This window comes from Hypomesus nipponensis, chromosome 21 (assembly GCF_054491055.1).
Source record: "Hypomesus nipponensis isolate SF chromosome 21, ASM5449105v1, whole genome shotgun sequence".
NCBI lineage: Eukaryota > Metazoa > Chordata > Actinopteri > Osmeriformes > Osmeridae > Hypomesus > Hypomesus nipponensis.
The window spans coordinates 11296869-11323487 of record NC_140381.1 but is presented as its reverse complement, the minus strand read 5'-3'; the positions used below and the strand labels follow the sequence as shown (position 1 = coordinate 11323487).

The following is a 26619-nucleotide window of genomic DNA, read 5'->3' as shown; positions in this document are numbered from 1 at the left end:
ATCACATAACATCACTCTCCCTGGATAATTTAGAAGTAGATTTTATCACAGTAACATGCTTTTTGTAGTACCGCCATAATACATTAAACGTAATTTTTTTGCAGTGCACGTTTGATTAAATTCAATTTACAAAGAGTAGCATGAAAACTAAAGGGTCTCAATAAGGACCAGGGACACATATAATTTCAACATAGGGCTCCAGTCTGGGGGAACAAAACACCTGAATGAAAACCAACCTTGAAAACGAAACATGACAACAACAAAAAAGAAAAAAACGGCTGTAAACAAAAGATGACAGTTGAAAGATGTAAGTTGAATCTCTTCAAACAAGTGACCCACTGAAGGCAAGGCAACATTTGCTGTTTTTGTTGGCTAACTGGAAATCACATTGTCTAACATTCAGGTCTACAGAATCATGTTGGTACAATAGACAAATAGACAAGTTGTTATGTTTCTCCTCAAGTTGGCATTTCTACACATCCAAGATACCAAATCATGCAAATATGACATGTTCCTTTTACACTGTGTCTATTCCCCCAAAAATCCAGATTTTGTTTTTTTCAAGGGAAAAAGAGAAAAAGTTTAAATTAACCAACCACTCAATATAAAGTCTGATCTGAAAGTTTATGTAAAATGTCCTTCCCCATGACTCGACTTGGGGGAATTTTTAAAACTTAAAAGTGCTAAGTCTGTTAATCACGTTCCCAAAACAGTAGTGATTGGGGTTAGCACTGGAGTTCAACTAATCTTTACAGGTCACAAACAACAATGGCACAGCACTTCAGACCAGTTGTATTATATACAAGTATCTTTTCCTCCATGCACAAATAATATATGACACATTGCTACTTCAGTTTCAGAAAATGGACAAAAAGAGCAACAGACAAGACAAGCACACTGTGCTTGTCAACAGAGTTCAACAGGTGAGAATTGCTGCAAACCCCAACCTCAAAACAAAGTTGACAGCGATTTGACTTTTCAATAAATTGAATTTGTCTATTTTGTCTGCTGTTAAATTCTGCCTGGTACATCCCACTTTTGAAGGGATTGGTAGAACGTGTTTGTTTCTACCTCCATCAAGAAAGTAAGAGGTCTACTAGCAGACATAATATGAGGCTGAATTTACCATTTTTAAAACCTTCAAAAAACATCACAAAACACAAAAAATATTTGTGTGACATGTAAAGTGGTAATCAGTTTGGTTTCATTCTAACCTTTTTTACACATCTAACAAAAACAGGAAAAGCAGTCATGTCTAGTTGGCTTTTAACTAAACTATTATGTAATATGTTGTTGCTAATTGGGAAAATGTTGACACACTAGTGACATGTTGCTAATTAACTTACATTACAAAAGGACACAGAATAATGTATTAGCATGTCACTAACATTTAATTTACAGCCATCACTGCAACATTATCATCTACTGTTGTCATAAAATGAATAATTTCCTAAAAGTTTACATCAGGAACTAAACATTAATCACCCAAAATACTTCCTTTTTCATTCGAACCAGCCCCCAAAAATATCAGAAAAAATCACATAATCTATTTTTATTTTTTCCCTTCTTGTTTTTCCTCATTTTCCATAGTAATCTTCGAAACCGTCCGAAGCCGTTTTAAGGCTCACTTTGAAGTTCTCCAAACACACTTTTTTTTCCCTTTTTGAACAAAATTACATTTTGAATATACAGCCTACAGTCTAATTCACAGCTGAGTCATAAATAAAAAGAGCTGTTTACAGTTTTGGCACAACTAAGTAGCTAAAGGACAAATACACATAAGCATCTGGATATGCAGGGGAGTATTTTTTCCCCTATTTTGCATTCCCTTATTAAGGTGTGACCTTGCACGTTAAAAATACTGTCCATTGGTCAGTACTGTTGCATCGGTCCCAGTCCAAGCTTCAAGTATGTAGCACTACATCCCTTATCCTAACCTGGGTCCATATTCCCTGGACTAAACCCTTTGCCCAACACGTATTCCTCACTTCATGTATTACATGCAAATAATGTGTGTCATAGAACTGTTACCTCTGATGTTCTTGTTCTTGTAGAAAGCGCTACATGATGCGAAATTGGTTAATTTACTCTTACTAGATTAGGAAATCTACCAAATTGTATTGGATATTATTGTACGCTCAAAAACTTAAATGGAAATGGAGTATGGACAGGTCTCTGATGAGCCATAAATAGTTGTAGTGGACGAGAAGAAAATGATTTAAGCTGGGGTGCTTTAGCTGGACGAATAAAAGGCTTGGATGTTCTGAACAACTCAGAGCCCTGAGATGTGAGCCATGAAGAGGTTAACAATACGGAGGCGTACATCAATAGCATCAGATTCCACATAGTTATGGTCAACATTTACAAAGTCGTTGTACAGTGTGTGACCTCTCTGCTTTAGAAAACTTGGATTAAAGGGATTATATTTATAGTCGATGCTTCATGAAAGTTTGTAACCATGGTGAATGTAATCAAACACAACTCAGAGACCGATGATTGCTTAAATAAAGGGATGAACACAGATCCAAATGAAGGGATTGATCCCATGGATGTGGGCAAGGTGGTTGTCACTGGTCCAGAGAACACTATGTTGTACTGAATGGCTTAAACCTTTCTGATGGTAGTAGTCGGCATTGAAGATACCTTGGATGAGGCATTTCCAAGTCAAAGTGGATTTTTTCCCCCAAGCCAACTGGGTAGGTTCTAGAAACCCTTGATGTGGCAGTAAGCCTCCAACGAGGATAAAACAATATACAAGAGCCACAGACTGAAAAAGAGCATTGTGGTCAATATCTTGGGGATACGAGGCCCGCCTAGCTCGCCACCAATCTCAGGCCGGCGCCGGTACATGAGCACGCCCACGCACACAAAAGCGAAGATGGTAAAGAGGGTGACGGAGAATGCCAGAGTGCCAGGGTTCACCCTGAAGGTCTGGCCCTTGGATGCGTGGTAGATAGCGGCGATGGACCACGCAACACCAATGCCCAGGAAGACGTTGACGGCGTTGCTACCCGTCACGTTGCCTATGGAAGCATCGGCATACTGGTCCTGGGTGGCTGACACCTTGCTGGCAAATGTGTCTAGAGGGGAGACGAGTGGATGGATAGAGAGAGAAACAGAAGAATAGAGGACAAAGAAAATGGGGAATGTTGGGATGACCTTTTCCAAAATCTGATATTGCTTAGATATAGTTATAAAGTAGCATGCTTTGGACATAGGTAATTCAGTTGCCATCTATTGCATCTCTGATTAAACTGCAGAAAATACCTAATACAATTCTTGGTAGCCATGTATATTATAACCACATAGCAATACACAAAGTAACAATATTGTAGTAACATAGAACTGCGAAGTAGTTACACTTAACTACAGTTAAGCGATAAATTATGCCACAAACTTGTTTTTATCTTGTCCTCCATACTGTCCCTTCTTACAATTTCATAATAACCTATGTTGCTAAAACTAAATTCTATGTCATAACATGGCAATTTCTTTTTCAAACTAAATATTGGGTTAACAAGTCTAAAAGAAGGCATCTAACTTATATCTACTTCAAACCTGCCAGCTCCACCACATGAAGCTGCCAGCTCCACTAAACTGAAACTGACATTATCAAGGCTGTTAGAAAATCTCAGTATAATGTATTTTCCTCCTTACCCAATGAGGTTGTTCAACCCTCTACCCAGTATTACAGTAGCACATGAAGGACCAACCTGGTACAGAAGTCCCCAAAGCCACAAACACCACAGCTGTCACCGAGTCCTTCAAGCCCACGGTGCAGCCAAAATGGGACGCCAGGTCACCAATGATGGCGGTGAGTATTCCGATCACGCTGATGGACACCACAAAGCAGGCCCAGCCGTTCCAGTAATCAGTGGGCGGCACAAAGGCGAACAGAAGCTTCCAGAAGACGGTCAGGAAGTGCATGACGTAGTCAAAACACGATGGGAGCTTCTCCTCGCCGCACTCGTCCTCATTGTCGTCGCCTGGAAACAGAGGAATGTATACAGATGGATAGAATGCACGTCTTCAAACCTACATGACTTTATGGTCAAAACAGAAACTGAATGTAGAATGTTCCTGTGAGTAACGCACAGACAGGCATACAAATGTTATCTTACTGATACATATTTGAAGGATTGCTACATGGTCATTATTGATTTTTATAGTTTTCCAGACATGTTCTGGCATGGAAGAAAAGTGTCAGTGACAGAAGAGACAAAAAATCGAAATAAGGGCCAAAAATCTTTCTAATTTGAAACAAACATGCACTGTGGATAAACCATTTTCATCAGAATCACAGACATGTCACACTTCCAGCTTCTTCATCTCAGCCATAAAGTCACTCATTAGACAAAAAGGGAGGTCTGTCATTATATCAAGTCAGAACAGAGAGCATTGTCACCTTTCATTGACAAGAGGGTTCATAAGAGCCACTGACAGCCCCGGCTTAAAATGCCGAAGTGATAATCCATTTGAACGTTTCGTTGATCTGAGTGAGAAAGGGTCCATTATTGTGTTTGTTCTTGTGTGTTTCTGTGTGTGTGTGTTCAGTTTTTTTGTCAGTGAACTTGTGTAGAGACTTGTGTGAAACTGTGTAGAACACATAACTTTGTGTGTATTTACAGTTCTGTGTGTGGGAGTCTGTGTATTTCTGAGTAGGGGGGAGAGAAAACAGGTCCAGCTGTGATAATTTTGACGATGCTTCATAGCAAATCACATTTGCTTTTCTTGGTAGTGATTGACCATTAGAAACCACAGTTCCCAGCATTTATAAATACACAAACATATTATGTATGTTTGCAGTGTGTGTGTGTGTGAAAAACTAAAAATGAATAATGAGGGAGTCTTGTACGTATCGATGTGGGTGGATAAATGAGTGACAGTGTGTGACTGTCTATGTGTGTACTGTATGCTTGTGTCTGAGTGAATGTGTGTGAGTGTGCTTGTGTGTATGTGTCTGCATGATGCAGAAGGGAGTCTGTCTGGACTAGAACCTAGGCTAGACTCTCCGGTGGTTAATTTGCCACATCGGCTTTAATGATCACATTACAGGCCTCTGTGGAATTTCAGCCTGGGTTTGGATGCCATGCTTGTTCCCCTATGCTCTTCCTTCGCTAACAAGCTCTGTCAGTTCCACTCAGGAACTGAGAGACTGTGTATGTGACGTTTGTTTGTTTGTAGTCAAACATGATGTTCCAGGACATGAGCTGGATAGGAACAACATGAGTGACTCTTAGGTAATTACTTTAGATTTCTTGAGTTGTTTGCATGTATGTTGCAGCAAGGCACTTATCCATCAATAAAATAGAACTGTAACTCCAACAGTAAAAATTAATCTTACTAGTAATCTGCGGTACTCTGAAAGCCTAGATGTTTAAAAACATCTGTAAATTGAAGAGTGTACAATCAGGTGTAAATTTGCTATTGCCGGCTAGTCATCTATGTTAGACTCTCATGCATACAATCTTCCTCAACAGCAGTTTCAGAAACAATAAGCATTGATTTCAACCAGACACACTTGGGGGTCTTTTCTTCTGAAAAATCAGATCGCATTGTTTCAGGATTTGGCTTCGGAGGTTGCCTTTGCTCTGTTCCAGTTAACAGTAGGAAGCATTCTTATTAATGATTCCAGCAGCTATCTTCATGCTAACATAAGCAACAGTGTTCATTTAACCACAATATTGTGCGGTTTGTACAGTATATGTTAGTAACATTTCTGATTTCTTCAAACTAGATTAATAATTTAGTTTAATAAACATACACTTTATGGCTTTACATGTATGGTCATCCAGGATATGGAGTCAGGTATAAACTAAACTGAAACAGACTTTTAACTACAAACACATTCCTGATTACCATAGATTACATCCATTTTAAAACATGATTTCTTAAGAGAGCCTGGTGTAGGCTGCCAATAAAACTCTTAATCACCAAACCAAATGAACACTTTGGTTTATTAGGTTTTCCAGGCTGGAGTAAGTATTAGTGAGTGTGGCAACCTGTATTGGTGAATGTGGGTTGACTTACCAGAACTGACAGTGATGGCTTCCACAAACTGCTCCCTCCAACTGTTAGTTCCAATTAACAGAGCCAGATTGGTCTTCTTGATAAGCTTATCCACTGTGTTCTGTGAGGATATCAAAGGTGTGTGGTAATTCATCTATTATTTAAATCACACACATCATTTGTAAACATAATACATTGTAAGGATATTTTTATTTCATTTGTATTGTTGGAATTGTATTACTGGATGCTTGCCAAGTTAAGTATCTGCTCAGACCCCTCAGATCGTGACGGCCCCCATGTCATAGAACAAGCTCCAAAAATCTCTTATCTTTGTGTTTATCACAGGCACATGTCTTTTGACACATGTCAAAAGAGCCATGTGCCCAGGGACCTCAAAGAACCACAATCTGGCCCTGCTGCTATCCTTAGAAAAATATCAAAATTACTACTGAGATTAATAAATATATTGGTAACACTTTAGATTAGCTCACCAAATTCATAATTTATTAACCAATTTGTTACTTATTAGTAAACGGTTTGTTCACCATTAGTTATTTGTTGTTCATACAAAATGTATCATTAGCAAAGCATTAGTAAAGCTAAACCCTAACTAAAACTTAAACCCTAAACCCTAGCCCTAAACACGAACCCTAACCCTAACTGTGTGAACAAATGCTTTACAAATGATACATTTTGTATAAACAATAAATAAAAAATGGTGAACAAACCGTTAACTAATAGGTAACAAATTGGTTAAGAAATTATGATTTTGGTGAGCTCATCTAAAGTGTTACCAATATATTTTGTTAATAAATGTCAAATTTGAGTTATGTCTAGTGTTACGTTTTCTAGAAAAACACAGTATCTGGTAACACTTTACAATAAGGGTGCATGAATTATCATTCATTAATGCATTAACTAATGCATGAATCATCATCAGTTTATACATAACTCAGAAAGTACTCAATGATGCACTGATCATGAACACATCATTTGGTAATAGGGAGTCACATATGATTTACTATTAATTAAAACTGGAATCATGTATGAATTCCTATTGACATTTACACATTAACTGATAGGTGAGTTAACTACTTTAGTTAATCGTGCAAACTATGACTGTTAGTTAACTGTGTGAACCAAAACCCTGAGTTAACAGGGTAATTCATGTGTTACAACAATGGCGGTATCCATGGATTGAGACGGTACTTCAGTACATCATTAGTTAATAGTAATGTGCCTCCTCAAGTGAAGTCATAACATGAGTTACATTCACTATATCTTATCGATACTTCGAGTGGACTTCTTCTTAGAAAGGTTGCCTTGCATGTGTTGTTCGAATGAAATAAAACGTTTTGCAAACGGCATGGTAGTCATCCATTCGTCAAAAAGTTATTTTGACTGTAATGCAGGATTCCGACTCATAATAGAGTTTATTTAAAAGTTGTCTCTCTGAAAAAACAGTAAGTATTTGTTGAGTGAATAATTAGTTAATGATTAGTGAATGTAACTCATGTTATGACTTTACTTGAGGTGGCACATTACTATTAACAAATGATTAATTACCGTCTCAATCCATGGATACCGCCATTGTAGTAATTAACACAGGAATTACCCTGTTAACTTTTGGTTCACACAGTTAACTAACAGACATAGTTTGCACGATTAACTAAAGTAGTTAACTCACCTATCAGTTAATGTGTTAATGTCAATAGGAATTGATAAATGATTCCAGATTTAATTAATAGTAAATTATATGTGACTCCCTATTACCAAATGATGTGTTCATGATCAGTGCATCATTAAGTACTTTCTGAGTTATGTATTAACTAGTGCTGTCAAACGATTAAAATATTTAATCGCGATTAATCGCATTAATGTCATAGTTAACTCACGATTAATCACAATTATTACATTTACATTTTTATCTATTCTAAATGTCCCTGATTTCTTTTTGTCCCAATCTTTTTTCAAATTTTAATGCTCTTATCAACATAGAAAAGTGGTTCGGATTGCTTTGTGCAAAAATTTTTTTTATTGAAAACAACATTGCAATCGCCTGGCTTTGACGAGGGGGCAGAGAATTCGCATCAGCTGTGTGCTTGGCCATCAAGTGGTATTTCAGACTGGACGTGATGCGATGATAGCTCAGTTTACAACGACAAAACACACAGATCACTGGTCTTGTCAATAGAACCATTTGGCAACTTTTTAAAAGCAAACTTTCCATTCAGAATCTTATTGGCATCCATTTCGGCATCTCGCGCTCGTCATCCACTCAAAACGTAACGTTAGCCTACTACCAGAGAATGTCTAATATCCGTAAACGGGCTCTGCTACTACTCTTTAGCCAGCTCGCAAGCCAAACGAGTGTTTGGCGTGCCTGTTGTTTTGTTTCCGGTCTAGCTAGATCCGGTGTGGTGTTGTAGTTTTTCTAACGTCGGTAGTTGTTGCAACAGCATGTGAAAAAAACTACAAAGTTTGCTAGGCCAAAAAGAGCGTTAATCGCGCGATAAAATAATTGACGCCGTTAATTTGGGTTTGCGTTAACGCCGTTAATAACGCGTTAAACTGACAGCACTAGTATTAACTGATGATGATTCATGCATTAGTTAATGAATTAATGAATGATAATTCATGCACCCTTATTGTAAAGTGTTACCCAGTATCTGACATTTTCGGCGAAATGCCTTTTGGACTAAAAGATGTCCCAAACCCTTTTCTGTCTAAAAAAAGTAATTAAAGTATCGTACAGGCAACTGAGTCTACTTGAGGGAATGGGAGATACCATCTTTCAAGTACAACTGTCTCATTGGCTCCTGTCTTAAGGTTTTTTTTAATAATGAAGGTGGATTAGAATCCCAGAGAAAACCAGAAGCAAAGAAAATGGTGAGAAGGTGAGTGATTACATTTTAAGAGGATTTAGGATCAGTCAAACCAACAGTACCTTGAACTCGTATGACTCTTCAATGACCACCTCCAGTTTTACATGTTCTCCCAGGGTGGGCCGGCCCATCTCGGCGATTCGCCTTTCTTCCTCTTCTTTCTTTGAGAGGGCCTCTTCATCGCCCTCCTCTGACAAATAAACAGGGAGCAAGAGAGACAGACAGTTAGCGCTTATCTAAAAGTTGATGACTAATCGTATCACAGCCAATTCTCAGTTTGTTGCGTGAGGACAACACACTTTTGGATTCAGGTTCGGCATCTAAAATGGGAATGCAAAACATGCTCTCTTTTTTACTATGTGCACAATTTCTTTGGACAAGGTGCCTACATATTCTCATCTCTCTTTATGAAAATACCTGCATGGAATTGTTTCCCCCTCCTTGTGTCCTTAATTCACCAAATTCCACAGTTCCATCAACAGTATGCTAACCTCACAGACCCACTGTCTCCTACATGTTCATACATTTATTGTTTTGTCTTGTCATCCCATATTTCAGATGTTATGACTTGGCAAAGTATGTATATGAACTTCAACAATCAAAATGTCACCCCCAATCCATACAAACAGTAGGTTACAAAATTGCCCTTTGGAAGAGTTGACAAAAATAATCCATCTGTGGCATTTGGAATGGTGGAATTCAATTAGCATCAGCGAGTGTCATTGGTATAGCAGCTCACAAAGACAAGAAGAACCAGGATGACTGCTATGGCTCAGTACAAGAGGTCATACAGGAATAGTGACACTGGAGGCAAAAAACGAACATTACTGAACATTTTAATGCTGGAGGGTGTGAGACATCCATGTTGGTTAATTCATGAATCACATTTTACTATATCTCAACAAACCACAAACATAAGATGAGTGGTTAGCTTATGGGCTGTACAGTATATGATCGGCTGTATAGAAAAACAACCTTTAATTGCTTGGATGTTTACTCCAAATCCACTTTAACTCTCCTACTGAACCCTTCCAATTGAGTTAGAGAGGTTCCAATTTAGTGATAAGTGAAAGGACTTTTTAGGTTTTTGAACATAATGAAAGTGAACGTTAATAAATCATTTGTGTAATGAGTAAAATGAAAACTGAAAAATCAAAGAAACAGAAAAGAGTGGGTGTAAGTAGATAAGAGAAAATATTCTAGAAAGGGTGGATGGTGTGTGGGATGAAGAAAAAGAATAAGGAAGATACAATGGAAAAGAGGAAAAGATGTAAACCGGTGAATGTATACCTGTAATGCAGATAATGGTGGAGGGAACAGGGTTATCTCTACCCTGCACTTTCCGGTAGACATCCCTGCCTGAGGGACAAGTTGAAAACAATTCATTTTACAGTGGCCCATTCTTCAACCAAACCCTGGTACCCAATTTTCTGGATCAGTCAAAATGGAACAATTTAACTGCGTAATAATACATGTAGTAACAACATTGAGGTTATATTAACCTTAAGTGATACAAAGTCTGATGTAGGCATTCTCACTATGGGTTAAGTTGTGGGTTAAGGTGGTCCTTCACAGGAAGCCCCCCCCCCCCACATTAATCATACCTTATTTAAATAATACAGCTAAACAGGAATGCCATGTTATTGCACACTGGAGCAGTACAATTGTTGCTACTACAGATACACTTACGAAACTACAATGAAACTAAAAGTTCATTTGAATATAGTTCTTGCTTTTTCACATTTTTACGCAGCAATCCAAAAAAAAGATAAATATCCATAAAGCCCAATTGAAATTCAGCTTTTGACTTATCCAGGATAAAAGGAAACGAAAGGTGTTTGATCAGGGCCCAATGTCTAAATGAGGGGTTATTATACATACAGTATTTGCCAACCTTGAAAGGTGATATGTTAGTTTGAAAGCTGACAACTTTAAACAAGCACACTCGTGAAGTTATTGATGATTAGCAATGCCTTCATTAAAAGCTCATACGAAGCATCAAATTCAACACTTGGTTGGACAAAGTGTGATACTGAATACAGTACCATCATACAAATATATTCAGCATTCTGTAGAAGTGGCACAGTTATTCCAGGTGTTAAGGCAACAACATTCAAATGAAGTGTCGAGGTACTGTATAAACTGTGGTGGAATTTACTTCACGCTTACATTGTTGCACCTATATCATGAACATTACATATGTCATCAATTAGTATTTCTCTAATGAAAAAAAGGGAAGTCCTTTTCAATTGCTAAACAATAAACGAATTGGAATTAATTTGACAAATTGGAATGTAAATATGTAAATAGCATGGCAGCAGTCATTAAAGTACTGCACATAGTAAAGGGATTGAAAGCTGCCAGAATGTCAGTTCCCTCTGGACTTGATTTGAGGTCCCAACTTAGTGAGTGGTAAAGTATGACCTCGCCATTAAAAGAGCATGGACCATACTCAGTGACACCAGTGACTGCATACCTATGGGCGCCTTCCCATCTGCCTCAGCGGGCAGAGGCCCCCCTTCAGAGGTCACATTAGGGTTGACTGAGTGACCCATCCCCCCCGCAGCATGCAAAATGGCACGTGTCTTAAGAGACACACGTCACACAGTGAGGTCACACACACACAGGGAGGTTATTCCTCACATTCACACTTTTTTGCCACAGTGTTGGGAGATTCATTGGACAGAGTTTGCACTTGCTCCATGACGAATGCCCAAAAGTGTGACAAAAGCTGGCACTACAAAATCCCAGTTCTGAGCATACACACTGTGAAGTCGGAATAATAATCCACGTGAAAACACACCATGCTCGAATTTATACATGGTTAGCTAAAGGGACTTCCACAAGAAAGCCGTCTTGTGCTGGTTAGTTCTAAATCGTTCCTAATGATTCTATCAACATCTCTATTATGTCAATTACAGACACGTGACGTCTAGTAGACATAATAACAAATCCAGTCTGAGCAGTAGAAAAAAAGCCTCAGCTGGATTGTTAGTAGCGGGTCGGAGAAGCACAATCTCTGCTTTAAATTTAGATAGATTTTAAAGCAAACTGTCACAACACTGAATCGTTTCTTACCATAAAGTCTTTTGTCTATCAGAAATTAATGGAAATGCTTGATTAATGAACTCCAACTGGAATTAGTAGAAATCACTGTATAAAGCATAGCATTGTTGCTGTTGTATCTCATACCTGTTTTAACGAATCCACCTAAAATGATAGAACATAAGAAGATATATCAAAAGATACCCATTATTAATCCAAGTTTCTTAATCCCAGTTTTGGTGGCTTGTTATTACATCCCAAAACATTGAGCTTTCATTTTGAATAATATTGTCAACCACAAAAGGAAATACATATTAAATATTTAAATATGCAGTAAAAAGTACAGCTGCCAGTTTATCTCAAGTTTTTTTTAAACTACAATGGTACAGACAATGACTGACAGTTGAGGCGACGAGTGATTCAGACAATGAAAAACAGAGACAGTGTGACAGAAGATCTCAGCAGAGAACAAGAAAAAGTGAACTGCTTACCAACTTCTTGAAGCAACACAGCTGATAGGGGGAAAACAGATGAGACAGACAGTGAGCAGAGGTAAGTGGCAAATGGACACAGTAACGATGGAACCAGAGAATGAACACGCGAGCTGAGGGCAAAACATGACAGATAAGCCAGTTATGATGCAATATCTGAGGACACTTTTCCAAGTGTGCTTAAGTTCATCCTTATACCTCCCTAGTTACTTTTTGTGTGACAAACCATAATGCTTTGTGTGCATTAAATGAGTAATGTCTTGTGAACCATGCCCGTTTAAAGGCAGAAGTGGTACCTGATTTACTGTACTGTATAATGAGACAGTGTTTGTTGATGTCACAGAATTTTCCTCAGTTAGTTTAAATAATGACAATAAATAGCCTAAACACCTGAAAGCATAGTGTTTTCTATGAAACTATGGAATTATTAAATAAAATGTCTACACATCAATATGTACAGTATGTAATAATGATTGTATGTTTTTCTTAATATGATTCAGACTATTTCTTATTCAAAATCAATACTTAATAAACAAATTGTGCTTATAGTTCCTATAAATTAGTTATAGTAATCCTCATGAAACCTTTTGCATAATGCATCTGAATTTCTGGTGTACACACTGGATAAGAGGGGCAAGCTTGAGGTACACAAATATGTCACCAGCAGATGTAAAATGTCAAAATCTGTAATATTGTACAGCGACGTAAATGTTTCTAGAAATTCCCAAAACATCAAGGAAACGTCAAATTCATATCAGTGGTGTGTTAAGAGCAATTTTAACTCAAGGAGAATGGTTAGAAAGGGTCAAGGAGAATGGTTAGAATGGACAAGGCATGCTACTCGCTCGTTTCAAGACCACACAAAAATAAGATACTGTGCATTCATACGACCACTTGTTGTACAATGCTTAAGTATCCTCAATAGGGAAAACTTTTGTTTTTTTACATCTGTCAAGGCTTTTCAACTGGGGTCCTGCAAGAGCCAGGTATCGACTTTTAAAACTCATCAGATATTATCCTCCCTACCGCCTCCTGTAAACAAAGCTGGCCAGAAGCAATGCAATGCAGCAAACTAAAGGGCAGGGCCTGCGACAGCAAAAAGAGGCAAAGCGCAGAGTTGGAGATAGGAGATAGAGAGGAAGACAGCATGTAGGAGGAAGAGGGGGAGAAGGAGGAGGAGGTAAGAAGACTGGAAACAGCTCAGCGGACTATTCTGGAAGAGACTCTCACACCTGTCAACCTCTTGTTCCATGTGGGCTCCTGCAGCTCTATGTAGAAGCTGGCTCTCCTATCATACTCCTCGTGGTCAAGTATTCTAATCGCTAGGGTCTTCCTGTGAGGGAACACAAGACATGGGTACAAAAAACAAAAAACAAAAAGGGACATAGGTGAGGGAGGGAGGTGGAGGGAGGGGTGGATGGTTTGTGGAGTTGGGAAAGAAGTGGTTGTCATGCTACACGCACATAAATACCACCGATGGATTTGGACAGGGATTCATAGAGAGGGTTGCACACACACTCACTCCATCTCATGTAAAATAGGAGCACATACATCCTGTTTTTGGTAGGAGCTGTGTTCAATTCCTTTGGACATAAAAGGACTTTGTACAACTTTTGATAGTCACCCCCATCATCAATCACTGACTGAAGGATGTTCCTGAAAAATCTGTGAGTAAGCATAACAGGTTGAATCTAGTAGTCCACTGGCCCATTTATGACCTTTGAAGACCATTGTGTATACTGGTTTGCACTTGACATCTGATTCCTAAATCCTCAAATCTCTAAGAGGATAGCAGGAGGATAACAAAGCTTTGCATCTTCTGAGGAAAAAGGCTAAACCAGCCTACACAGTGCTCCTCAACGAGAACAATAGGCAAATGTCTAGTACTTGAGTCATGGTTACTTCTCCCTGGATGTCCATACAGTATTTTGATCAGAGCGAGCACAGACAACGAGTGGGTGGGGTTGGGGGAGGGGCCAAAGCCTGGGAAAGGGGACTCCCCACCTTTCCTCTCACTCATCTCCACCAGACGAGGCTCTCCAATCTCAAGGAAGAAGTTCTTGTTTTTCTCATATTCCTCGTCATCGATTATATTGATCTGTATAGTTTGGCTGGAAAAGAAAGAGAGGGAGAAAGAGAAAGAGTTGCAGAGAGAAGCGTGTGGAGAGTGCAGACTTCACAAAGGCAAAAATACATCAAGGCATGCATCAAGGAACACACAATTGACAAACAAAAAAACAAGATGGAGTGGTTGTAGCATAGCATTTACTAGATTTCAGTGAAATAACAAACAAAACAGGAATGGTGAATCCAATAAGGCCTTCCATTTAGTTAACGCAAGAAAGTAATCTCTCAAGACAGAAAACTCCAACAAACCAAGCTATTTTGAATGGCCAACTGGGAATGAAGCTTGAAGAATATTAGGTTGATTTAAAATAATTCACTGGGTGTCTATAAAACAATTGCTTATGTTTCTCACAGGTAAAGCCTTGATTAGTTGCAATGTCAGCCGTGACCACTGAAGGCTCCTAAACATGCTAACCTGTGTTATATTATTCATGGAAACACAACTTGAAGAAAATGAATACTAGTTGCTACTAATAAGTGGTACAGGGCTTTTACACATTGGCATGAGGTGTCTGGTTGAAGGTGTTTACCACTAGGGATGTAGTTACAAAAAAGCTCTCTCCACAGGCAGTTGGGCCAAAACACAACAAAAGCTTTTACTTAGAGAGCCAAAGCTTCTTACCTAGTATCTTACATAAAACAGTAGAGGTCCATCTATGTTTACTGTACTGTATGTTCTCCATTCTTATACATCCTAATGACCATTTCCTGCTTTTACTTTCGGAAACAATAGTTTCAATAACTGTACTTTTTGTGTGTGATACACTTTCACTGACAGCTGATAGCTGGATGGTTTATGAGAAGGAACATTTACAGAAGAGACTTGTTGGAAAATAAGCCACCTTCCTAGTACTGGAAACTGAAGACCAAGCCATGCATGGTCTATTTATCTATTTAATAGTTTGATCCTATGACTTGTATCCCATGTTTGAAAAGGACCAGGACCCCCTCTGCACAGCAATACCCTAATATGGAGATTTATTCAGTGCAAGACAAAAACAGAGGGAAGAGGAAGACAAACTCCTGAGCATTGTTTATCATCCAAACCAAAGACTGGAGGGCATGAGAGGCTTATTGCCTGAACACAGAGCCAAATACACTGGACATTAATACACATGTGAATGCACTTAGTGTCTTAGTTCAAATGGTGTGGCTAACTACATTGAGGAGGTGGAAGGATACATTGAAGCTTTCCGGACTTCCCTCAATGTGGGAGGATAAACTGGCAATTTGTTAAGGAAATGTCTGGTTACTTGGTTTGAATCAAAATCTTCTGAAGCAGATTTCCATTTGGGGTTAGAATTCAAATACATTAAGTAGCATAATGGCAGAAACATAAATCATACTGAAAATTATTAATAAATCCTCTTCTCGATTTTTATCTGTCCTTTTTAACAACATATCAAAAAAGCAGAATTAATGAAAACAGGTACAGTACAAACATATTACAAACTACATTGCGCTAATAGTCAGAGAAGCAAAGTTAGGTTATGGGTACATACAGTTCAGTACAGCTTTTTGGTTCAATAAAACTTTTCAATAAAATCTTTTCAAATCCTTTCTCTTCGCTTCTATCTTTCCAATTCCTTTCGGATCTGCACCTCAAACTAGTTTTAGATTTTACCTGTGTCAAAACTAGTTTGTCTTATTCACAACAATCTGCCAGGGGACCTTTCACAGGTGACAGTAATTTACTTAGATGAACATGAATAATTGATTGACCTATTGTGCAATTACAGGGTAAGGAGTATCTGGTGAATGGAAATACCATGAGCCCCGCTGTGCCCTGAGGGAGCAATCAAATTCCCTGGCAACATGCTAGAATCTCCTGCAAGCCCATGTATGCTAATGGTTTGTCACCGATTTGCAAAATAAATCCTTCTTGATAATCCAACAGTACAGTCTTAACCCCAGATACAAACAAATTGTTTTAGAAAAAGGAAACCATCCACTGACGGTACTTGCTAAAAATGAGTTACTCGCTTTCAAACAATAAGAGTGCATATGGCAACAAAGAGTTCAAGGAAGAAAAGGAGAATTAGATTTGAAGTCAGTTCCTCGTGTTTTCATCGTGGCGGCTTGTTTTAGCTAGAAAGTCCTTGACAGAGAGGTGGGAAACTGATAACTCTAAGGTTTGCGGTGGGCCGCTGTTCACCCATTATTTTCATTTTGCTCAGTTTTGCTCTGCAAATCCTACAAACACAGCACTTTCAAAAAGACCCCTTAATAAGCTCATGCAACTGTGAAATGGGGGATTTCACTTTTCTGGCTCTTTGCAACAATTTGGAGGGATTAGGGCCCCTTCTTTCAAACACAGTGTTGGTTGGCCAGGAATAAAAATTGCACTGCCTCCATAAAGTATGGTTCAGAAAACAGGGAGGATGTTTTCAGATGGATTATAAGTTCCTTCCCTGCGGCTTTGTCGAAGGCACAGGGGGGATATAGTCTAGCTGCAGACTCTGAGACTGAGTGAGAGGATAAGCTGACGGGAGAAGAGAGAATGGAGGGAAAAGATTGGCGGGCGGTTTGGAGGTCTATGGCGGAGCGAGTGACAAGAGTGAACGACTAAAATGACAAGCAAGAGGGATATATGGAGAGAAGGGGGTTAGAGAGACATTAGGAGGACGGAACAGAATTTTCCACTAGCTTCTTAGCCTTGTGTCAATCCTATCCCAACAGGCCAGCCCTCTGACTAAACTGATGCTTGGGTTGACGCTGAGCCAACAACCAGCTGGGGCTGGGAGCTATAAACTCCCTCTACCTAGCCTGGCTAATTCCCACCCTCTGAGGTATCCCTAGCCCCTGCTGACGTGGGTCTAGAATGAGCTGAAGTTGAAGGAGCAGTCAATTGTGTGTTTCAATGTTCTTATGTGTTGTATGTGTTGTCTTAATCCTGTGTCACTGAAATGTTCACATGAAATGTCTAAATAGGATTCATGAACATAAATTGTGGTTGCATGTATATACATGTAAACCACCATCTGCAGCACAGGCATTTGGAATCCATGGACAATATACTACAAAATTACCAAAATATGCAAGGTAGACATTGAAATTCAGTTCTCTCAGTTCTGTTTCTGAGAAGTGACTCTATTAAAAGGCAGTTTCTGAATATCTCTCACAGGACCTTGTTTGATGTTTGCCTATAGATTATGTCGACATCCTGGTAACAATGAGCAAGCAGATGGCCAACATCTTCATTATGGATGCCTTTGTAATCTCCCTTTCCTCCTGTGGAACGTTTAATGAGCTGAGCCTTTGGGGAGATCTCAGTGAGTAATATGTGCAATAGCAGTGAAATACAGTGTTATATGGACAAGCATACTTGCCCTTTATTTTCTTGGGTATAGTTCTCAGGGGGAAATGTTCCCTTTAACTTTCAGATCTGACACCCTCTGACACATATCTCTGTGGTGAAATTCTGGAAAGGGCAGCTTCCTGCTGGGATGGTGTTTACTACATTTTATGTACTGCTGTATGTATTGGAATTTTCCTTGGACGATTTCAATCAACAGGATGCACTTTAGCCAAATAAACCCCAAGAAACTGAAAATGGGACAAATTGTTTACTTCTTTCATAATTTCTTCATTCCAAATCGTTGCTCACATGCTTAATGGAAAAGGCTGCGCAGTCTAACATAAAGGACGTCCCTTTAACTGATTTGAATCCACATAATCCAACTGGAGGCATCTTTCATTAACTGGAAGTTAATGCCAAGCCAAATTTGACTATCATTTAGACTGAGCCGCACGAAAGGCTAACTCCTCAATGTCAAAACTATATTAACCAACTCATTCATGATCCACTCAATTATAAAACTCCAGCCACATACATACATCATACTTACAAGCTGAGAGCAGGCTGATTTTGGACTCTGTAAGAAGCAATTTTCTTTTGGGTGGCTCTGGAGTAGGCAATCTAGTAGTTGTTGATTCGCCTTTGAATGTTACTCATTTTTCACCCAGATTAGTTTTCCATTTCCGGTCTGATGCAGAAGAATTATATTGGTCTTAAAATAAATGTAATTTTACTGTCATACTGTACTGTACATTAATTAAGCTTGCAGCAGATTTGAGATGGCAGTACATTTTAGGTCTTTGCAGCTAAATCACTCATGCATTATAACAAGCTGCTAAACGGTTTTAATTATTATCCAAACTGACAATATCTCTACAGCCTAACCTATTCCCTTCAAACTAGTTTTCTTTGCCAAGCAGTTAGATAATCCAAACTACGAAATCCACTCCCAAGTCATACTTTTAGTTTCTGATACTTTCTTTTAAGAAAACTCTATTTTACTGTATGTTTTTAGTTACTCTATGTTAAATAGTACTTTAGATATAAGACATAAGGTCCTATACATGCACATAAACGTTAACAAAACGAAGTATTCCTTTATAATTTACATTATGTCCAAGGAGGATTTCGTTTGTTTGGTTCAATAAACCAAACAAACACTCATTTTGTCATAGTTTATCTCTCAGCTACCAACCCATAATGTGGTGAAGTGAATGTGGTATTGTCCTAGTGAGGAGGATTCTACAGTATTCTGTCGTACAGAGGTCAATGTAAAAAGTTGCCATATCTGGCTTAATGTAGGGCATTTAAGTCCCTCGATGCTCTTGTGAATGAATACACAGCCTCGACAAGTTTCTATGAGAGTCCGTATCGGCCATAATTCATACTTGCCCTGACTTCACATATATACCATTATACTCTCACATACATACCATTATACTCTTGCAGATAAACTACTTGGTCTCACATACAACACCATAACCTCACATATACCATTATACTCTCACATATATACCATCATACTCTCACATACAACACCATTATACTCTTGCACATTAACGACTTGCTCCCCTATTTTGACGATCAGAAACGCAAGTATCAAAACGCAAAGCGCAAGTAACTTTGTAGGCGTGACTTCAGCTTGGTTGTTATTTTGCCGGCGGGATAAATGACTTTGCGCCTGGCACAAATCTAAAAAGGGTTGGTCTGAAGTAGCTACATTACTAATGGGTGTGGTTTGGGCGTAACGTGCAATAAACCAATCAGAGCATCATTTCACTTTCCCTTTAAGAGCAGCACTTGTTCCATGGCGAATTGCTATTATAACGGCGGATTTGCCAGGCACACGCCTGCGGTTCACAGCCGAGGAGACCGATGTTGTCGTCAGGGCCGTAAAAGATAGAGAAGTGACATAGTATGAGAAAGGCAGAGCAGTTTTCTCATTGCAGTAAGTTGCCCACTCATGCTGCTCATTCAAATTATTATTATTTTTACATATAAAAAAAAAAAATGTTATATTTTTTGTAGTATTTTCTGTATTTTTTTTCTAATTGTTTAGTTCTTAGAATTATTTTAACGTTTTCACCTTCCTGCCACAGTAAATTGCGTATTTGTGTAATATAAGCTTCATGGCGAATAAACCAAATTCTGATTCTGATGGGCATGGGAGAAGAAACCTAACCAAATTAGCTTCGGTTAAACAGTCATGGGAGGAAATTGCCACAGTTGTTACAAATAAAGTTCACATATATAGACATTTCTTATGAAAATATTTTTATAATCATTGAAGAAATGTAACAGCCATAAATCAAAACTATGTAACGTAGCTTCGCAGAAAGAAGACCCTGGCCTCGCCAGCAGTGCGCATGGACCAAGCTTGCGCCCTTAAAATAGCATCTGAATAATGCGCCAATGACTTTAGACCATGTTTTTCCTGGTCAGTAGCGGAATTGTTTTTCGGAAACTGCAAGATAGCACCAGGGAACATTTGCGCCGGAACACGCCTCCTTTTTCGCTGAACCGCCCACAGGAGCGCAAAGTCATTTCGATGTGCGTCTGTGGAGGGAAAAGTCGCCTTTGCGTCGAGTGCAAACTAGGAATGACACAACAGTCGTTGCCTAAGTCAATTGCGCTGGGTGCAAGATAGGGTCTCACATACACATTGGTGTTGGAGGACTGTTGTTGTGAGTCATATCAGCTGGGATTTGTGATCTAACACCGTTTATCTCTTCATCTCGTGCTGTGGAAGACGTGAAATAATCAGCACTTACTCTATCTGTATTCACAGTTCACACGGCTGGCAGCAGTAGCATTGCTCATCTTTCCCTCAAAGTACTGAGCCACAAATATGTGCACAGTCCCTGAAGCATGTAGCTATGAAAATTAGGGACATGCACAGAGCACTGACTAACATCCCCCCCCCCAAAAAAAGAAGCCTGCAAAGCCAGCAAGAGGGCATATTGGTCAGATCTAGACAGACAGTGTCAGAGGTTGAATCAGTGCAGTCAGAGGTTTTTGGGGTTCTCATTCTCTTTGAGGTTGTCTGTCTTTCTACCTTTCTCCTCTCTCTTTCTCTCTCCATCGGGCCTTGCCCCTCTGCTCTATCTAGTTTGACGAAGCTGTTCTGACATCTCCCTGTCACAGCCCACAGGATGGAGATGGGCATCACAGTCGCGGTCATGCGATCTTCAAGCGAGGGGGCTTCCCCGGGGGGGGCTGGGGGTGGGGTGGGGCAGCCATGCTACGTCAACTCTGGATCATGACCATGACTGTGGGTTGCTTGGATTCTGAGGACAGATGAACTGCTGGGCCTGTCCTCATGGGACAGGTCTCAGAGCACCGTAGGGATGCGAAGAGCAAAAGGAACATGCACTCCCAAAATATTAATTGTGTAAACTGACTCTCCTCCTGAAGCGCCAAGTCACCCGTTCTGCCAAGTCGAATGTGTGTCATAATGTGGAGTTCAGGCAAAGGAACTTTGTCATTTGGTGTAGTGAGTTAGGTTGTGAATTGTAAATGGTGTTACTGCATTACCCACAGCAACCCAATATTATATTAGAATAGTGTTATACATTGATATGGGTCAATTTATAAGCGCTACCTCTTATCAGATTATACTCTGTTTTGTTTGACATTTGGTTGACCTCACCAAGAGAGGAAGAGAGGAGAATAAAGAGGGAGAGAAGGCGATGGAGCTGGATGGAGTCAGCACACAGAGAGCAACAACCAGATGAGAAAGTGGACAGGTAATCAAGACCATGTAGATGCTATGTGTTTTTGCCTTCATTAATTGTTTCCAGGAGTACATTCAGGCGACAAAGCTAAATTCTCCCAGAGAAGTATAAGGCACGACAGAGATCTCCACAGAGATGTTTTAAGCAAAAAGGCGAGAGAAAGGTTGAGATTGAGGGACTATTCCTTAGGGTAAGCTGGGTTGGGTTTTGGGGTGAGTTGAGCCAATGTCAAAACAATGTTTATCTATTTTTCATTTATTGTTAAATAATTGTATTCATAAAAAAATGAATCTATTAATAGTTTTCCAGTAAAATTCGGGATTTAGCAGGGTGTGTAACTACGGTGGCCCTGAAGTGCAAAACCCCCCCTGCCCCCAAATATGAACATGAATATCAACTCCCCTCAAATAGGATAACTTGCTCATCTCCCCCCAATACAAAGACACACTCCCCCAAACGGGAAGTTACATTACATGAACTCAAAACCACATTACATTAACTCAAACCGGAAAGGGTTGGTACAACCCTTTTGTCGCTGAATGGAGTAACTCTGTCATTTTGGCATTTCGTACTTCTGTTGTGGATGATTCGTTTTTTCTTCTAAACAGTCCTGCTTCCTTCAATTGCGTTTTTAGCGTGCGCATACTTATTTTAATGTTGTGAGACGTTAACAGCATATAAGATTATTTCAAAGAAATGTCCCTGATTAAAATATATAGTAGCCTAGTGCAATTACATGACTCTCTGAATTGTTAACACAAATGTTTCTTCTTTTCTTCCAACCAAAACGATCAACTTCATGATAATGAAAGAATTACGTGGACCAGGATAGTTGTTTGGCTATAAATTTTACATTTAACACGCAATTAATACTTTTGCATAAGTACTTGCTACATGCTTCGATAGCCAAACAAATGTCCTGGTGCATGTAACTCTGTCAGGCTATTGCATTTTGTACTCCTGTCGATGAATTTCTTATTTCTTGTTAGTTACTGCATACATCCAGCGACAAAAGTACCAACCCTTTCCGTTTTGAGTTAATGTAAAGTGTTTTTGAGTAAATGTAATGTTGTTTCCCATTTGGGGGTGCGTGTCTTTGTATTGGGGGGAGGTGAGCAAGTCATCCTATTTGGGGGGAGTTGACTCGTATTTGGGGGGAGTGTTTTCATTTGGGGGATGAACTTATATTAGGGGGTGTGGTTTGCACTTCAGGGCCACCGTGGTATGAAAATCCATGTCACATTCTCATTAGGGGCTGAGAACCCCTAAAGGTCTGATACTAGAACTGCCCCTAATGAGACCTTTGCTGTTGGATGAAACTGGCAACAGCTTATGCAGTAAGAAATTAAGGTTACATTGAAATGTGGTAACACTCATATTCTCATAGCCATGGAAATGTAATATTTAAACTTAGTTCTTGGTTCTTTAAGTGAGTAAGGCTGCATAGAATAGGTATGGATTCAGCACCAGTGAAGTTTGATGGCTAGGATAGGGGAGGGAGCAGATGGCTGACTTGTGTGTGTGCTTCAGACTCCCCAGGTCTTCTCATCAGCTCTAATTTCTCGTCACCTACTGCAAATAGCAAGTGACACAGTCAGAAGCTAAGCCCTGCGTTACACTTCTACAAAACGTCACATCAATTTGGGAGCCGGCAATTCTTTAGGACAACAGGGTTAATTTGCTTGTTAGTTTACAATTGCATTCATGTTTTGCTTCACCAATTCATGTAATTAACTAAATGAATCCTCTTCACTCATAAAGGGGAAGGATATTTATAGAACACAATTCATATTTAGATAGTGGGGGACATTGCAGGCATATCTAGCAGTGTGTTTACAGTAATTGGTTTGGGGACGCCCTGCTACTGTGCCCCAACCCCTAGGAACTGCAATGCCAAGACTTATACATTTTCCAAATGATAACTCAAGTGCCACCTTCCCAATACAGACTGGTGCCCTGTCTATATATGGTTCTTCTTCCCCATGCAAAGCTGGCTGAGCCCCTTTTACATAACGCACTTCAAAGCAATCCATTTCCCTCTGTATAAATGTGTGAGTGTCTCGTCATTAATCCGCTTAAAACAAGCACAAGTGCAGGGCCTTTTCCATTTCAAGAGGCTGGCGTTCTGTTCGTGCTGGCAATGTTTATTCTCCAAAGAATGAAACTGTTGTCAGTGACTCCCGCCACCACTCATTCTGTGGAAAGGTCCAGGCCCAACTGCTATTTCAAGAATATAAACCTGAATGTATAACTGGGTGATCTAGGGTACTTCCAATGTGAAGTGGAAGATTACGTAAAGTGGGAACTGGAATCCTAGTAAAATAAAAGATTCATTATGAAAGTCACAGGTAAAAGAAAGACTAAGAATCTTATGAATGGCATTTTTGCTCAGAGTGCATGTCATATCTTTCAATAGATTTTTTTCTTACTACATATCTATTATGCTACAGCTGCTGGCTCTTGCTTCAAAAACATTGTATCCCTAATATATATATATATATATATATATATATATATATATATATATATATATATATATATATATATATAATATACATCTAAAAATGCATAGTTAGCATTAGCATCACAATGATAATTTGTTGCCATTTGTTTCCTCCACAGCCAAGTAGCAGTGAGTCATCAAATCTTGCCTTCTGTGAGCAGCCAAATGAGGTAATGACTACACTCGCATGCTCACTGCACATCATGACAGATCCTACTGACTGAGTGGGGTGGAATACAGATACTAAAATAAAATACCTTTCATAGGCCAGATTACTAATTAGAATATTCATTTGTGACGTTGCTGTGTATGCCTCTCCAGGCTCACAACTGTATAATGTCATGGCAGAAAAAAATAAGAAAGACGAAAGAGGCAAAGCTGAGAGAAAATGAAACATAAGAGGAAGCAGAAATAGAGGGCACACTAGAGAAGCTGACAGGAACAAAAAAAGTACATTTGTTTTCTACCCTCAGGCATATGGATATATTTGAAGTTATATAAAAAATAAAAAAAGATTAATAAAACGAGAAAGTTGGACAACATATGGACTTATATGGACTGGAATGATATGCTGTAATAAGGCCAATATTATAATTATTTATCTACAGTATTTTTATAGGGCAAGTATTAGTCAATGTGCAGTCACCTAGTCTGTTTTAAAGGTACACCCTTACAAACAAGCATAGTGACAAAAATAAATTAACGTTGTTTACCAGATCTCGTCATTCTGGAACTCCAGTGCTCCATGGGTGTCTTCAAAGTCCTCTCCACCTCCTTTCGCTGAACCCTCAATAGTCTTGTAGGGTACGACCACCACTCCGCGAGCTCCTGAAGTACGAATGACCTTCACCTCCATCATCCCAATGCTCTCGCTAATGGTCATCACCGGTTCTTCGAATGTAAAGATCCCGGCGTGGTCATCGTCAAAGATGGTCACCGTGGCTGTGCATGGTAGGCCAAGACCTGCCAGGGTGTCCACGTGATTGGCCTCTGAGTGTCTGACACCTGTGCCCTCAGAAATGACCTTTACGTTGCTGAGGTGGACCAAGAAATGCTCGTCTTCCTCAAATATGTCATCGTCAATGATGTCTATTCGGATCTCCTTCTCCGTCTCACCGGGCTTGAAGACCACTGTGCCCTCAGTGAATTGGTAGTCTGATCCGGCATTGGCTGTTCCATCTTCAGTGCGGTATTCCACTGAAACGGTATTGGTCAAGTCACCACCACGACGAACCACATTCAGCGCTACAGTACCACAGTTTTCTAAGCACTGGTATGTACCAGGGTCAAAAAAAATCTTTGATGAGAAGTCATTGTCCGAAACCTCTGACCGAACCTCGTGAGCACCAATGGCTTTCCTGGCTTGGTCGGCAGCATGTTTCTTCAAAACATTCCCAGCTCCTGTCATGATCCTGGTTGCCTGGCAACGGTAAAAGGCACGACTTTTCTGCTGTTGGGTCAACACCTGATAATTCGCCAATTCAATGAGCTGCTCCGTTTCTTTCTCCGGGTGTTTTTGTTTCAGCTCCTTCAAGATCTTGGCCATTTCTCGTCTGGCTTCCTCATTGTCCAGATCTCTCTCATCCATTGCCATGTCTCCATCCATGCAATCCTCTCCATGAGAATTGAGCATCTTGCCCTCCATTTCAATGTCGACCTTTGAGGGAAGCTGAGGGTCTCCTTCAGTTTCAATGATCATCCCTTTCTGCTTCCCAGCTCTATAGCGCTTGTACACATACTTGTAGAAAAGAAGTCTGCGGTCAGCGACATAAGCAAACCCCACGAACAGCGGGAAGAAAAACAGAGTGAGAAGGCCTTCCCACACTTCTACAATCCCAGGAGAGATAACAGCCAAGATCAGATAAAGCCAGATGTAAGCGAATATACTCCATGTTGCTGTGACAAAAAATACCCTCAAATGTTTCACTTTTCTGGTCTCTCCATTAGGGATGACAGAAACACAGAGGCCAATGATAACAAACATGTTGAAAGCAGCGCTTCCAACAATTGTGTTAGGGCCCAGTTCACCTGCATCAAAACCATGGCCACATACCTCAACGACGGAGAGTAGGATTTCTGGGGCAGACGATCCTAACGCCATTAGAGTCAAGTTGGACACAGTCTCATTCCATATGCGCACGGTCGTTGTGATTTTTTCCCCGTTCGGTTTCTTGATGGTAATCTCTCTCTCCTGTGAAGTAATGACCTCAATGGAAGCCATGAATCTATCCGCAATAATAGAAACCCCCAGGAACATGTAAAACAAGCCTACAAAGTAAACAGTGGCTCTTGCCAACTGATCGGCAAAGGCTGGGTTTTCTGGTTTCCATACTGCCAGGATAACACCAGGTGTGCATTTATGTGTCTCTCCACCACATTGTGTACTATTCCCATCATCTGTAGAGTTAGTTTCCATGCTTAGTTTGGGACTCCCTGCTCTTGCATACTGAATTTGAGATGAAAATGCTGACAAAAACACAGCAAGCTGAAGAATGAATAGCATGGAAGAAGTCCCAGTCTGCGCCAT

The 26619-nt window shown here is 39.7% G+C and overlaps 1 protein-coding gene across 11 annotated transcripts; it reads right to left on the bottom strand.

Annotated features, from left to right (window-relative positions):
- Window positions 1-1389: 1389 nt before the first annotated feature.
- On the bottom strand, window positions 1390-26619 carry slc8a1a (solute carrier family 8 member 1a). 11 transcript variants are annotated; one of them, XM_084684914.1, is made up of 10 exons: window positions 24806-26619; window positions 14435-14541; window positions 12431-12451; window positions 12087-12104; window positions 11973-11987; window positions 10185-10253; window positions 8957-9084; window positions 6031-6130; window positions 3714-3986; window positions 1390-3080 (listed from the first exon to the last, which is right to left on the bottom strand). In XM_084684914.1, exons 1-10 carry the CDS (start codon window positions 26617-26619, stop codon window positions 2704-2706), a joined length of 2922 nt encoding a protein of 973 aa, XP_084541040.1. In that variant the 3' UTR covers window positions 1390-2703. The 11 variants fall into 11 exon arrangements, with proteins under 11 accessions (XP_084541040.1, XP_084541039.1, XP_084541041.1 ...); XM_084684913.1 differs by lacking the exon at window positions 11973-11987; XM_084684915.1 differs by lacking the exons at window positions 12431-12451; window positions 14435-14541 and adding an exon at window positions 13663-13763 and having other exon boundaries at window positions 24806-26328.

Bases quoted from the DNA above. Each gene is read 5' to 3' on its own strand.
- slc8a1a (XM_084684914.1), bottom strand. From the start codon at position 26,619: ATGGCGCAGACTGGGACTTCTTCCATGCTATTCATTCTTCAGCTTGCT. The intron at 12,452-14,434 runs GTGGGGAGTCCC...TCCCCCTATCAG, and splicing joins GGAGATGAGTGAGAGGAAAG to CTGTGTTGCTTCAAGAAGTT. The intron at 3,081-3,713 runs GTTGGTCCTTCA...TCTCCCCTCTAG, and splicing joins TTTGGGGACTTCTGTACCAG to ACACATTTGCCAGCAAGGTG.